The sequence below is a fragment of the Hemibagrus wyckioides genome, linkage group LG10 (assembly GCF_019097595.1).
Source record: "Hemibagrus wyckioides isolate EC202008001 linkage group LG10, SWU_Hwy_1.0, whole genome shotgun sequence".
Taxonomy (NCBI): domain Eukaryota; kingdom Metazoa; phylum Chordata; class Actinopteri; order Siluriformes; family Bagridae; genus Hemibagrus; species Hemibagrus wyckioides.
In genome coordinates, this window is record NC_080719.1 from 4864647 (window position 1) to 4879775 (window position 15129).

The following is a 15129-nucleotide window of genomic DNA, read 5'->3' on the forward strand; positions in this document are numbered from 1 at the left end:
ACAAGAACTGGCTGGTTTGAGGGATATTGAGCAACATTTAGAAATGTAGTAGCCTAGTGGTTAAGGCATTGGCCTACTGATTTGAAGGTTCTGACATTGTTTCCCAGGTCCACCAAAGCTGCCACTGCTGGGTCCCTGAGCAAGGCCCTTAATCCTCAATTGCTCAGTTCTATAAAAAAATGAGATAAGTTGTACAGTAAGTCGCTCTAGATGAGGGCGTCTGCCAAATGTAAACATTTTGAATGTAGCTATAAATGAATAAAAATAATGCTGATGTGTCATTCTTTAATAATAATGGCACAAGGCATAAAATACATCTATATCTAAGGAGGAAATATTTCACCCACTTTGTTTTAGATCATATCCTACCTTGATTATTTTCCTATAATAACATGCTGAATAGATGTTCCTTGTTTAAAATGTCGTGTTGTGGACTGTACCACTTATTCGCTCTATCTCAGGCAAAAACCCTGGATAGAGTGCCAACCCATCACAGGGGGCACAAACACTCTCATATACTACGGGTAATTTAGAGACTCCAATCAGCCTAGAAGCCACACACACAGTGAGTGGGACTCGAACCCAGGACACTAGAGGTGTGAGGCGAACATGCTAACCACTAAGCCACTGTGCTACCACTTAGTGGACTTGAGTTGGCAGAATAAGGGAAATCCTTCAAACAAGCTTGCTTTTTTTAGTTTTGCTATTTGTATTTATCGGCTGTGATTAGTGGTGCTCTATATGCATGATGTGCATTAAGATTCAGATTCTGTATCCTACAGTATTTCTAAATAAATCTGCACACAACCATCTAAAGCCAGAGATTCTCAGATGTTTTGTCTTTAACTGTAAAAGATCTGCCACAGACCAACACAGACCATTTATTTCATGCACAATCAGGACTCAGTGGTTTGGATTAGTGATCAAAAGGTTGTGAGGTCATAATCCCAGGATTCCCAAGTGGCCAATGCTGGACACTTGAGCAAAGCCCTCAGCTGAGGAGTATAAATGAGATGTATGTCAGTTGATCTGAATAAGGGTCTCTAGCAAATGTAGAAGAAATATTTTGGAAGAGTAAAAGAAGAGTAAAAGCTTAGATTTAGAAGAGTAAAAGCTTCTTTTTTTGGAAAATTACTGCTGGCAGAACACGTTGTGTCCGAGTTGACCAATCAGGCACAACATTATGACCACCTGCCTAATAATGTGTTGGTCCCCCTTTTGCTCCCAAAACACCCCTGATCCATCGAGGTATGGACACCACTAGATCCCTGAAGGTGTGCTGTGGTATCTGGCACCAAGATGTTAGCAGCAGATCCTTTAAGTTGCGAGGTGTGGCCTCCATGGATCGGACTTGTTTGTCCAGCACATCCCACAGATGCTCGATTGGATTGAGAACTTAAACTGGTTGTTGTGCTCATCAAACCATTCCTGAACCATTTTGCTTTGTGGCACAGCGCATTATCCTGCTGAAAGAGGCCACAGCCATCAGGGAATACCGTTTTCATGAAAGGGTGTACATGGTCTGGAACAATGCTTAGGTAGGTGGTATGTGTCAAAGGAACATCCACATGGATGGCAGGACCCAAGGTTTCCCAGCAGAACATTGCCCAAAGCATGACACTGCCTCTGCTGCTTTGCCTTCTTCCCATAGTGCATCCTGGTGCTATGTGTTTCCCAGGACCGGGAACACCCCACAAGAGCTGCAGGTTTGGAGATGCTCTGATCCAGTGGTCTAGCCATCACAATTTGGCCCTTCATCAAACTCGCTCAAAGCCTTACGCTTGTCCATATTTCCTGCTTCTAACATCAACTTTGAGGACAAAATGTTCACTTGCTGCCTAATATATCCCACCCACTAACAGGTGCCATGATGAGGAGATCATCAGCGTTATTCACTTCACCTGTCACTGCTCATAACTTTATGCCTGATCTGTGTAATTAATCAATAATAATGGATCTATAATAATGGACTGTTGTGATTCTATGCTTCACAGACACCCGAGTTTCCCTGGAACTCACTTAGAGAACCAGAAAACGTCTTGTTCTATATGAAATCCTGCCACAGCCCTTGAGGCTCTGCTAAGTCTTTGAGTGAGGTCTGTAATCCAGTTTCAAACATTTTCTGCCTTGCTTTGACAAATGCATCTGGCCAACGAATAAACGTAATGAAAGCCGGTCAGCGATGAAGTGACACCGCTCGACCATGTAAGCAATCAGTCACCTCGCATTGTTTTGATTAATCGCACTAACTGACGCGAAATGACCGAAACGCTTTCAGTCGGCCTGCGTCTCTCCTCCACCCTCCCCCTCGCTTCATGTCTGTTTTTGCAGGGATTTAGGATTCAGAGCAGTGCGCAGGACTGTGGCGAGAGCCGCCAGACGAGAGAAGACTCTCCAAGGCCAAACGTGTTCCTATAGAAACTGGGTCAGCGATGGCCATTTATAATGTATTGTTTCTGAAGGCGCTTTTAGAGATTGACTGACACTCAGGACCTCTGGGTTTTTATCGGTCGTGTGGAACGTTTGAAACATTAGCACATTATGCTGCTGTGAAATGCCCTGACAGCTCACTGCGAGGAAAAATAAATAAGTAATAAAGTTAAGGGTTACAAAAAAAATCACGTGCACCATAAACAATGCTGTATATTTTTGTACTCGATTAACACTTTCGTTTCTAAGAAATTCATCTGCATGAACGTCTGAACATTGAGATTGAAGTCCCTTACCGCAAAGATCCAACATTGTTTTCTGTAATGATCTGAATTCAAATTCATCTAATCTAAAATCAGACTCCACAGAATCCACTACACAAACCAGCACATATCTAATGCACAATATCAGGCTCCCACGGCTCAGTAATTGCTCTGCCCACTGTTCGATGCATAATGTATGATGATGTCTAGACTCCTTTTTTATTTTTAGATATTGAGTATATTGCTAGAGAAGTGAAATACTGTAAACTGATCACTTCCTCCGTCTTCTCGGCGTAGTGCTGATGATATTTCCCTATATTAACATCGTGATCTCATTTTGCTGTGTATCAGCTGTCAGCGTTTCTCAAACTCTTGTTATCATTTGCTCTGATGAATACCTTATCTGATTCTGAGCTGTATTGTTCTATTGTATGTTTCATTAACATCCATACTGCAGTATAAAGCACATCGCTCACTCCTAGATGCATGGCTAGTTTGGTCGCGGTCAGCGAGAATACAAAAACATGATTTCAAAACCGAATGCCTCGGAGGAGAGAAAAGTGGGACTGACTAATTACGGTCCCTGTGGTGTGAAGATACCTCAAGGGGATTGGACTAAAAAAAAAAATTGCACTTCCAAGATGGTAAAGAAAGCCCCATATACTATGTTTTTTCTGGGAATAAAAAAGTCCTTATAGCACCCTTCCATGTTCTGTCTATCTAATGAAAGTGTGAAACAAAACATAGCAAAACTTTTCAGAAATGAGTCCAATTAGTGCCCTTAGATGTTTTCCAAAGAATTGTTGATGAAGTGTGTAGAAAGTTTATATTGTATAATTTTACAAGAGATACAAAGCCATGAATTATGGATGTAAACCCCAGGCATCTACATGATACAATATGATTTTGACTCTTAAGGCAAAGGTTTGATATTTAGCCTACTTAATATCCTTTTAAGAAGAAACCTTTATCACCACAACACATACATTACAGCAGAATTATTTTCTTCACATATCCCAGCTGAGGAAGTTAAGGTCAGCTATGATACAGCTCACCTGGAGCAGAGAGGGTTATGGTCCTTTGATCAATTGCCCAACAGTGGAGTTTAGTGGTGCTGGGGCTTGAACCCCAATCCTCTGAGCATCATCCCAGAGCCTTAACCACTTAAGCCACCACAGTTTAAAAATCTAGCAATAATACTAAATATGCTACGATATATGATTTTGATTCATTATGCAACAATTTAATATTTTACCATACGACTGAATCTGCTACGATACGATAAAGTATGATACGATATGACACAATATATTATGATTTCGATTCATCGAGTAGCGATCAAATGTTTGATATCTGATATCACTGAATTTGTTGAATCTGATATGGTGTAATAAGACAATTATTCGATACTTGACCATACCATTGAATCTGTTACAATACGTTATGATATGATATTATAAATGATGTCCAGAAGGATTTACTAACCTACTCACACACCAGTTTAAAATGTCTGTTACTTATTAATCAGTTATAACATACAGCAATCAATTCATGAGTGTTGCCTGGATTCATTTTCATAGTTGCCTTTTAAATCAATTCATCAATCCAAACAGTCCATCATCATCCCAGCTAACAAAGGACCTTTATTATTTATTCATATTTCATTTCTTCTCTAAAATAGAAACTTCTTTATTCTTCAGTTAGAGAACCACAGTGGATCCCAGGAACATCCAGGACTGGATACACATTCACAGCTTTTGTGTAGAGATATTTATGGGAGGTGTGAGGAAAACCCACACAGATACACCAAAAGCATGCAAGGCTCCACACAGACATTAACCTGAACTCAGGGTTAAACCAAAGTCCCTGGAGACATGAGGTGGCAACCGGCTGCACTATAAGGACACAAACAAGTTTTTTTCCAGTAGTGGTTAATTGTAACGTTCAAGGACAGACGCCGCTGATGGCGGGAATCGAGTAGCATAAAAACCTGGATAACATGGCGCCCAGCCTTCCGAAACACACACACAACCTTACGTCGACAAAGTCAACATATACTGTATATAAATATAATGACTGACCATGACCAAGACAGCAGGACAAACAAATATAAATCAGCACATCAGTAGAAAACAAGGGACAGGTGAGAAAGCGGGAAAACAGATTAGGAAAGGGTGTGGATCTGCCCACTTGCCAGGACCCCCTGGTGGTCTGGCAAGAAACTGTCCCAGTAACTCCTGACATTAACCTTCCTTTGCTTTCTCTTCCTTCGCTGTCCCAGTAACTCCTGACATTAATCTTCCTTTGCACCGAATTCATCTAGTTCCTCAAAGATTGTTAGGATCTTCCTGTTTCCATACTTTTACATAAGGACCTACTTGAAAGCTTTAAATAGAAATCCCTCATCCTACGTACACACATAGAGTGATGATTGCTGTATTTCATCATGAAATGTCTGTACTATGAAGTCATCAGTAAGGTTTTCCTAGTACTGGTTGCTGTAGTAATAACGTTGGGTGGCACAACCAGCAACCAGCATTATGAAACCTTCTGGATGGAGTTTTGGAGATTTGGTGTTTGTGTATAAAAATTCTCGCATGTATATATGCGTGTGAAAGGAAATGTGCTTTTTGCCACGGATCACATGCTCTCTACTGTCTTCACTCCCATTGGTAGACGCTGCACATTTCTGCACATTTCTGCACATTGAGTCGCTCCATATTTCTCTGCCGGACACCTCCACATCTAGTCCACACACGTTGCCGGATGTCACCAGATCTTGAAAATGACTGATCTCTGGTCACTTCTGTCTTTTCTCTATGCTCTTCTTATTTCTTTTAACACTTGTCATCCACACTAGTAGGTACAAATCTACATTATCCAAACGATATTATCTACTGAGCGTGAACGAAAGTGAAGAACTATCCATGTGGCTATTTGTGGAACCCCAAGGGCTTCTTCAAGAGTTGAGTTTCAGCTTGGAAAGTATTCTATTTCTTGATTGTGGGTTCAACTTGAACCAAAGCCAACATTAGCATTACAGTCCTTTGGAAATCACATCATTTCAGGAACACTGATAGAATCCAGCGAGACGTTCTGGTGATCTACAGTCTAACTGAATGAGAACGTTTTCTCTTGACGTGCAAACTAGAAAAGCAAACAAAAAATAAACCCCTGTGGTCTGTCAGTGTGTTCCAGATCTTTTCCACCATGTGTACCTGCAAGAGCAGCTCATACATTCACACATACCTGCCACGATGCATTCCAGCCGAGAGCTTGGCATTCCTGATGTGCACAGAAGCTAAATGAGCAACTGCCTTTTCATTAAACTGTAGCAAATCTGTGCAGCTGTGGCGCCCAAGCAGTCGGCGCTTAAACAAAACCTGGGAAGGCTTCAACTGAAGCTGGCTGTGAAAAGCATACCAGTGTTTCAGGGTTGATTTCCCTTAAGATGTGCTCTGAGTCATTTTGGCAAGCTATTTCGAAAGAATATTGAGTAGAGAGTGCCGGTAGTCTTGCAGGACACCCGTTGTGTTTCTGGGAATAAATGCATGTCTGGTGCACTCCTCTGTAACCTCGACCTTGAGATGACCTTGCTAAAGTGCACCGTCTCGGCTATTTCTGTGGATCTCTCGGCTGCTGGCGATCGGCCAGCCCTGTTTAATGCAAATTTGCCGCTGTCTCTGTCTGCCAGCAAAGGTAGCATAACACAGACAAATTGGACGCAATAGCCCCAAACGTCTCACGGTTACATGAAGCGCAACAACGAGGCTTATTACCTTTTCTTATTTATTCAGTGTGGAGAAGGAGAAAGGAGATGCGTAGTATTTCAGGACCTGTTCAGGCTTTCTGCTGGAGGTCACGTAGCGTAGGCAGTCAGTACAGCAGCAGTAGCTCTGACGCTCTCATCTTGGTTTTTTTGGCACTGTGCTAACATTTGTACAGCCTGCAGGAATCTGGGGGAATTCAAACTGGGCTCCGAGGAGAGGAAACGGCTGTGTCCTAAATGCTTCAGCGTGAGACAGAGATGGCAGTTGGGTCCTGAAGGGAACGTTTGCAATTGCCTTTTTAGAGCTGTAGCTCAATGGTTTGGGTTCTGGGATTGGAAATGTCGGAATTCAAATCACAGAACGGCTCCGTGTCGCCACCGGTGGACCCTCGAGCTCGGCCCATAACCTCTACAGCTCTGGTTGGATTGTATCCCAGCATGTCTCCAAAAATCCATAAATGTGAATAAGCATAACTATGGGCATAAATATGTGTGTGGACAATAAGGCTATATTTAAAAACTTCATGCAGTTTATGAAGCTAGGAATAAAGCAGGTATAGAAAATGGATGGATGGATTTATCCAATATATCCGTCCATTTTCTATAACCGCTTTATTCCTAATTATCTGCTGAATCCTATCCTAGCACACACTGAGCAAAAGGCAGAGGTACACCCTGGACAGATCACCAGTCCATCACAGGGCTACATATAGACAGACAACCACACACACTCACAGGCAATTTAGAATTACCAATCCACCTAATTTTTGGACTATGGGAGGAAACCAGAGTAAATACACGCAAACATCATGCAGAAAGGCCTCTGCCTGTTCGAATTCAGGACCTTCTTGCTGTGAGGCAACAGTGCTAACCACTAAGCCACTGTGCTGCCCATACCAATTTCCTTCATTATAAAATGTAACTTTTCTCATTGTATCTGTTTCTCTTGGGTTGGGGGTTTGATTCCTGCTCTCTCTCTCTCTCTCTCTCTCTCTCTCTCTCTGTGTATAGATATTGCATGTTCTCCCCCTGTACTTCCTTGGTTTCCTCCAGGGACTCTGGTTTCCTCCCGCAGTCTAAAGACACACATGGTAGACTGATTGACATGTCTGAATTGTCTGTAGTGTGTGAATGGGTGTCCAAAGTGTCCCATAACTTGTACCCTGAGCCCCCTGGGATACCCTCCAGGTTTCCCTGTGACCCTGTGTAGGATAAGCGATACAGAAAATGGATGAATTACCCATATATTCATCCTCACAGTCAGACTTTACTGATTTTTCTACACCAAACAAATTTAAACATCATTTAGCAAAACCAGCAAGTGAGAAATGTAATCTAGGTTAAAGGAAAATAATCAGTGGCTTTAGGTACCACCATGAAACTGATTATTTTCTTATTTTCTTATCCTGAAGTGTTTTAATCTCCTCATTGCTTATACCACAGCAATTTGCCAATGATTACAACTTCTATTTATTAACCAGTCAGTTTTAGTTTTTACGCGTAACGTCCACAAACCGTATAATTCTAACATCGTTCTCTCTCGTTCTCTCACAGTCCCCATATTAGTTTCTTTTGAAGTTAATAAGACCAAAACCACAGCTTGTCATGTGATAGAAAAAAACCACAAAGCCCTCTGTTAGAAGACTTCCCTCTGTCAGAAAAATTACAGCTACATTTATTCTTTTCCCAGATGCTTCCATCAAAGCAATGTACGATGACCTGAGCAAAAGATTAGTTTAGAGCCCAGCTGTGACTTCTTGCTAGTCTTGAGGTCTGAGCTCATATCTTTCTGATCATTAAGCCCAAAGCTTTAACCACTAAACCACCAGTATCTAGCTTGCACAGGTTTCTTATTGTATGTATTGGATACATTTTCCACTGGTCTCAAATTCTCATGTATTTGCACTATATCTAGTCCTGTATACTCGCTTGAACTTGACCTTGACCTTGACAGTGGAGACTCCTTCCAAAATGCTAAATAAACATCTCCATATAGAAAACTTCACCACATTACATATTTATAAAAAATTAGTATAAATTTTTACGTCTGGAATTCTGTCAGAAAATGACTGACCAATCAGAATTGAGAACAACAGTGACACCTACAGTGACGTCTATGTCTTATGAGGTCACTTTTTGCAGGCTGTGTGATGCTCATTTGCACTTAAAGTGTCTCCATATAATCAGGTTGATTTAAGCATAAACCATACTCACATATACAGTCTGATTCTTTTTTCTCTTTGCATAACGCTCTTATCAATAGACATTGTCCTAAAGCATTTCCCAGAAATCCGGATATAAACTTAACCCCTAATGACCAACCCAGGAAATACAGGGTCAAGGAAAAACTCCTGAGTCGACCAGAAGAAGAAACCAGACCTTAATAAAACCATAGCAGTATTAAAGTCAAATATGCAATAAAATGAGTTGCCCTAAAGCTCGGTTGTAAAACCTGTGGTTGAGATTTAGTAGTTTTAGGACAGGAAAGGCTGACAGATGCCTGGGGCCTCAGCATTGTGAGGCTTGGTGAAGGTTTTGGCGGCTTATAGTTAATAATTTAGCTGTAATTCCTGGTCGATTTCATTATGTTTCCAGCAGCTGACCAGACCAGACCAGACCAGGCTGTCTTGGATTTGAGATTATATACAGATAGGGAACAAAAACTTCAAACTATTAAAAAAAAGAACAAAAAGTAATGTTATGTAATGATGATTGAACGTGGGACGATCCACAGAGTAGTGTTTTGTAGCAAGGTGACAGAATATAGCAAGTAATTCAATTAAGTTAACAATTTCTAAATATTTTGATTCATGTCAGATTATTTTGATAACATAATGGTATCAAAATTGTGCTAGAATATTAAAAATGATCAGATGGTCTTTCTTTCTTTCTTTAAGTCTTCCTTCCTTCCTTCCTTCCTGTCTTCCTTCCTTCCCTTTCATCTCCACAGTCTCTAGAGTCACATTTTGTACTACTAATATTTACAAACTTCAGCGGTCATTAAGTGCAGCAGTAAATTCAGTAAATTGGTGGCATCATGCTTTAGACGTTGTACAAAACAAAACAGTAGTGGATCGTATTAAACCCAGAGCAGACTACACTGGACCTCCTAACAGTCTTTATGAATTAATCTCACATTTACACACATGAACAGTGTGAGGTTCAGAAAATGGATTATATGTGAAAGAAAATCACATCTGAAACATGAAGACAACCGGCAGTGTTCTTTCTTCCTTTCTTTCTTTCTTTCTTTCTTTCTTGCTTTTCTTCTTCTTTCTTTGTTTCTTTGTTTCTTTCTTTGTTTCTTTGTTTCTTTCTTCCTTCCTTCTTTCTTTCTTTCTTTCTTTCTTTCTTTCTTCCTTTCTTTCTTTCTTTCTTTCTTTCTTTCTTTCTTTCTTTATTCCTTCCTCCTTCTTTCTTTCTTTCTTTCTTTCTTTCTTTCTTTCTTTCTTTCCTCCTTTCATTCTTTCTTTCTTTCCTTCTCTCCCCTTTCGTCTTTTTCTAAATATTCTAATTCTTATCTGATTTTTATAGACTTCTGGGAAACATAACGGTATTAAAATTTGGTGTTTCTCTCTCTCTCTCTTTATTTCTCATCAGGCAATAATAAAGAACTGACAAGTGGAAATAAAATAATTTGTGTGAAACTAGAAAAACACGCGTGAACATGTGTGTGAAGTGTCTTAAACATGCTCATGTGAACACTCTGTAAGGAGATTTCCCATCTAACTCTTTGCACAGTTTCTCTAATTAAATTTATTCCCAAATCTTCACTCAGTTTCTTATAAAACTGTAAATCAGATTCAGGAGCTCTGTTACTTTCACATCTTCTCTCTCCAGTGTGAAATATTAAATGCCTGCTGCTCTTTCTTACTGTCGCCCAGCGGATTTCTCCAGCCAATCAGAGGCGGCGCTCAGGTGTCAGCTCCGTGGCTCGTCCAATAAAAACTCTCTCTGATGTGCGGGCTCCTGAGAACAAAGCTCGAGGGCGCTCTCGCGCGTCAAAGTGTGCTTGTTTTGCTGGCTCGGTGTTGCCAGATTTTGATAATTAAAGCATTTTTTTCCTTTCAATCACATTCAAATTGGAACATTCCTATGCTGGTGCATTACAGTTTCTGAGGCTGTCCATATATTTTATTTAATAAAGAATCCACTCTCTGTCAGGATGATTTACTGAGCAATAAATTGTGCAGATTTAGCCGGTGTTCCAACATTAAAAAAGCTTAATATCTTTTTTTTTTTTTAATTTAATTTATTTATTTACTTTTTTTTACTCAACCCTTTTAGAGGGTTGCTAAATCTGTGTGCCTTGTAATATGCTATTTGTCCTATCTTGTCTGTTTGGTTTCACATCTTATATTTGCATTTTTTATCATGATTTTTCCCTTTCTCCTCTTTGTTCAGATTCTTATTGTTGTATGACATGTTGATTGTTTTTTTTTTCCACTTGTACATGAAATACATTTCCTTACATTAAGCAAAGTAATGTTTTACTCTTACTCTATTATTTGTATAAAAAATATTATTATTATTATTATTATTATTATTGTTGTTGTTGTTGCTGTTATTATTATTATTATTGTTGTTGTTGCTGCTACTCTTCTTCTTCTTATTATTATTATTATACCGAAAATATCTCCAGCCTTATAATATGCAGAGGTGCGCATGCGCAGGACAATGTTTGGGTCTAAAGTGCGACACGGTCAAATCCAATCTGGCAACCCTGAGCTCAAGGCTTTTCTGCTTTGCAAACGTGCGCCGTCGCGAGACCCAAAGCATTGCCGCTGCCCGCACTCTCTCTCTCGCTCTCTCTCCCCCTCTCTCTCTCTCTCTCTCTCTCTCTCTCTTTCTCTCTCTCTGTCTCTCTCATCGGCTTTACGCTGAACATCCCTCTCGCCGCGGCGTTATTTCCTTGTTTTTGTTTTTTTTTTGTTGTCCGCGTTGAACATGTCGCTGATGGAGGAATACGCGGAGGAGGAGTACGAACGCGCGCCGAAGCGCCTCAAAACCTCGGAGGTGGAGGAAGGAGAAGAGCTGGAGGAAGGCGAGGACTCGGACTCAGCATCCGCCGGGCTGCTAGGAGACGAGGAGGAGGACACGCGGCGCTCCGGAGGGCAGGACCGGGCCCGGTGGAGCAGTGCGACCTACACCAGCAAACCAGTCCGGAAGGTGAGACAAAGGGGGGAGAGTCGGAATTATAAGAAAGACAACCCGGGCTTTTTCGGGGTGTGTGTGTGGAAAGCTGCAGGTGATCATTCATAATCAAAAGCGATAATAATTAAGGCTGTCAGAATTAATAGCGCGCGCCATTCATCGTTATCCCCTCTAATAAACCTCACCCTCAAAATGTTCCAGTAAACATCACTATCAGTATTACGAGCTGTAATAAAATGCTCTAAAAGCATCACGATCCGGTAATAAATCCATTAAGGTCACAGCTTTAATTATGCAAAGGAGAAGATGATGAAGAAGAAGAAGAAGAAGAGGCTCACGAGCAACTGTGCAAACAAGAAGGAGGAGTTCTTTCACGGTTCACGATCACAGCGCGGCCCTCAGGAGTTCTTTTGATCGGACGCACCTCGATTAGAGTCTAATCCCACTGCGCATCGTGCACCTCGCCTATGGACCTGAGTAAACCGAAAGACGCACGCGGTTGTAGATGAAGCATCAGCGGATGTGGTGCGACTTTTGCATACCACTTTTAATTTTTTATTTTTTTTGCATAAGCTGTGGGTCCGTGTGTGACTCCTAACTACACGTGAAGATCAAAAAAAAAAAAAAAGGAGCACGCGCTCGGGATGTACATGCAAAAAAAGAAGAAGCAAAAATCATGTGCTTCGAATCAAAAATCTTACTCTGATGTTTTTTTTTATTTTATTTTACGCATCAGATGCTTAAAGGCAAGTTTGTCAGTGTCAGTGCGCGTGATGTGCAGCATGCCATTCAATATAAAATGCAAAACACATCCAGTTCAGCGATCCAGTCCAAGCATCAACCCCCATACTCATCCCAGTACATCGTTAAGTGAGACGTCACGTGACCCCTGGCTACAGTTTAACACTGGACCTGTTTAAGATCTCAAATTAGTTGTCAAAGCTCACGTTACTGCACAACTCTCCTTTGGATGTGATCTTGATGGTTCGTATCTGTAACTGCAAGTCAGCCTAATCTGTCTTTATCCATTTTATACGAAGCAACAAATGGATACACTAGTTAGTTAGCTCAAGCATCACAGTATTGTAATATTTTATCTCCTTCTAAGCCTCGGTTTGTTTCTTGCTGCACGTGATCGTTACTCGAGCAAATGTTTTGAAACACGTCTGATTCCTTCCTTCCAGCTTTGCTTGAATTGATTAATTTCCCCCATTTTACTCCATCCGTGTAAGTCAGTTCAATCCTTATTTTATTCCACGTTGTCACAAAGCACCTTTACCAAAATGTGTACGATTTTAAATTGACATTTATTCAAAATTATATTATTATTTATGCGGTGAGAAAAAAGTTTCCAAAGACGAAATATGGAGGAACCAGATTCAAAAAGGGAAATAAGATCAGATGAGATAAACCTTTATTCATCCCGCAGTGGGAGAATTTCGATATTTCATAACGCTGTCACACTGAATAGTGTGATTTATAAGTAATTCCTGTTCTATATCTGTGCACTATATTGTCAAAAAATTTGTTTAAGCAGGAATAATAGTAAGCATAGTCTGTACATGGCACTCCATCGCAAGCCGTAAATTCTGTGACTGTTCTCTTTCATGTCACACGGCCGCTTATCAGATATGGATCCGATCTAGGACCACATGTACACGGTCATACATCATTACATGAAAATGAAGGATGGAATTCAGACGAAAAGTACATGGTGGCGAGATTACTTCGTAAAAGTGACTGTGGATTATATCAGTATGTACCAGCTACGTAAGGCCATGATTGCTTTGTACATTGAAGTTAATTGTGTTTTGGAGCTTGTCAGTAGACAGGGATGCGTCTGTCTCTTTAAGTGTTTACTGTTTCTTTTGGTTTGTTAAAGTTCTCATAAACAGGGTAAATAGTTGTTGGGGATAAAGATTATACATGCTTCATTAGACGGTAGCTTCTCCTGAGCTATGGTGATAAGATGTTTATTACACTCAAACAACACACATACACACACACACACACACACGATACTCACAATAATTTTTATATATGTCTACTACCGAGTCACTCACTCACATTTACATTTATTCATCCCCAAGTTATATAGAATCTAATCCACACACAGATCTAGCGATGGAGTCTTAATGGCCGTGCCCAAGGCCCTGATATGAGGTTTGAGCTAACGTTCGTGCTCCATCTCCTCTCTCTCTCTCTCTCTCTCTCTCTCTGTCAGCCATCTGTAGAATAGCTCTTTATCCTTGTTTATGTCTCTTTTATTGACGTACAGAAAGAAAAGCCATAGTCACAACAAAGCAACACCTCTCCGTTCATGCTCCCTGTGGCTTCCAGAGGAATGAAAAGCATCATTTCGGGTCAGACACGAGAGAAACGACACTTTTTTCTCTCACAGATTTTACAGATCAAACCGAAAGCAGAGCAGGAGGTGCAGGCGGGCCGGGTGTTATCCGCATTTCAGTGAAAAAAACATGTTTGGAGCAATGAATCATGGGTCGGAGATAGCAAGGCAGTTGTAGATTCGGTTTGCGTCTTTGATCTGCCCACTTTTTGTGCGAGTGCAAATGGGAGTGAGATGAGAGTGCAGTGAGCAAGGTGCTGCATCGTCCTCCTCTCTCTCTCTCTCTCTCTCTCTCTCTCTGTCTCTCTCTCTCTCTCTCTCTCTCTCTCTGTCTCTCGTGGCCGTGTCTCTCGAGGCTCTCTCGGCATCTGGGTCTCTCTTTGTTTGATGGTTGTAGGTTGGCACGGATGACTAATGAACGATTGAGCGAGTGTTTTTCCTCCTCGCCCGTGCGCGCCACCCTGACCGAGCGCCGATCGCTTACAAGAAACAACCCTGGTGCGACAGTCACTGATGCCACACACTAAGAAAAAGTGCATTAATAATCACGACAAGTCGAGCTGGAATCACATGAATTATTTACAGTATTGGAATAATAATTGCACCTGTCGTTATAACCACATAAACATCGAATCGCTGTAATTATCTGAGGTCATAATCTCAGAGCAGTCATACGATCCCGCTCACATAAACACGTCTCGTCTCGGTCTGGTTATAATGAGATGGTTTTCTCGATCTTCATTTATTTAGAGTAGGATAAATATTTAGCTTAGTCACTTTCAGTAAATGGATTATGGTGTAGACGACAAGATTTAGTGTGTTAATTATTTATAAGTTTTTTTTTTTTTGTTGTTGTACATAATGTATGATCTTGTAGCCTCTTCGTTTTTTACAGTAATTGTTTTTATAATCACGTTAATATTTGGGTCTAAAATTGTGCAGTCCGGTGATTTCCTAGTTATAATATGTTAAATTATATTACTGTTATATTAGTCATAGATTTTATATTGAAATTATTATTATTATTATTATTAATATTAATAATAAAAATAATATTATTCACCTGTAAATATACAGTTATTTATTATATTAATTATACCATGTGTTTCATGCATTAGATTAATTAGCTTTCTAATTATTTCTAAAAAGCCATAACAGATTTTAAT

General features: G+C 40.4%; 1 protein-coding gene across 1 annotated transcript in view; it reads left to right on the forward strand.

Moving 5' to 3' along the window:
* Window positions 1-11237: 11237 nt before the first annotated feature.
* The window catches only part of LOC131360499 (heterogeneous nuclear ribonucleoprotein L-like), an 80486-nt gene continuing 76594 nt past the window's right edge, over window positions 11238-15129 (forward strand). The window contains exon 1 of the mRNA XM_058401030.1: window positions 11238-11631. Coding sequence (XP_058257013.1) covers window positions 11410-11631 — 222 coding nt within the window. The 5' untranslated portion in view covers window positions 11238-11409. The remainder of the gene's footprint in view (window positions 11632-15129) is intronic.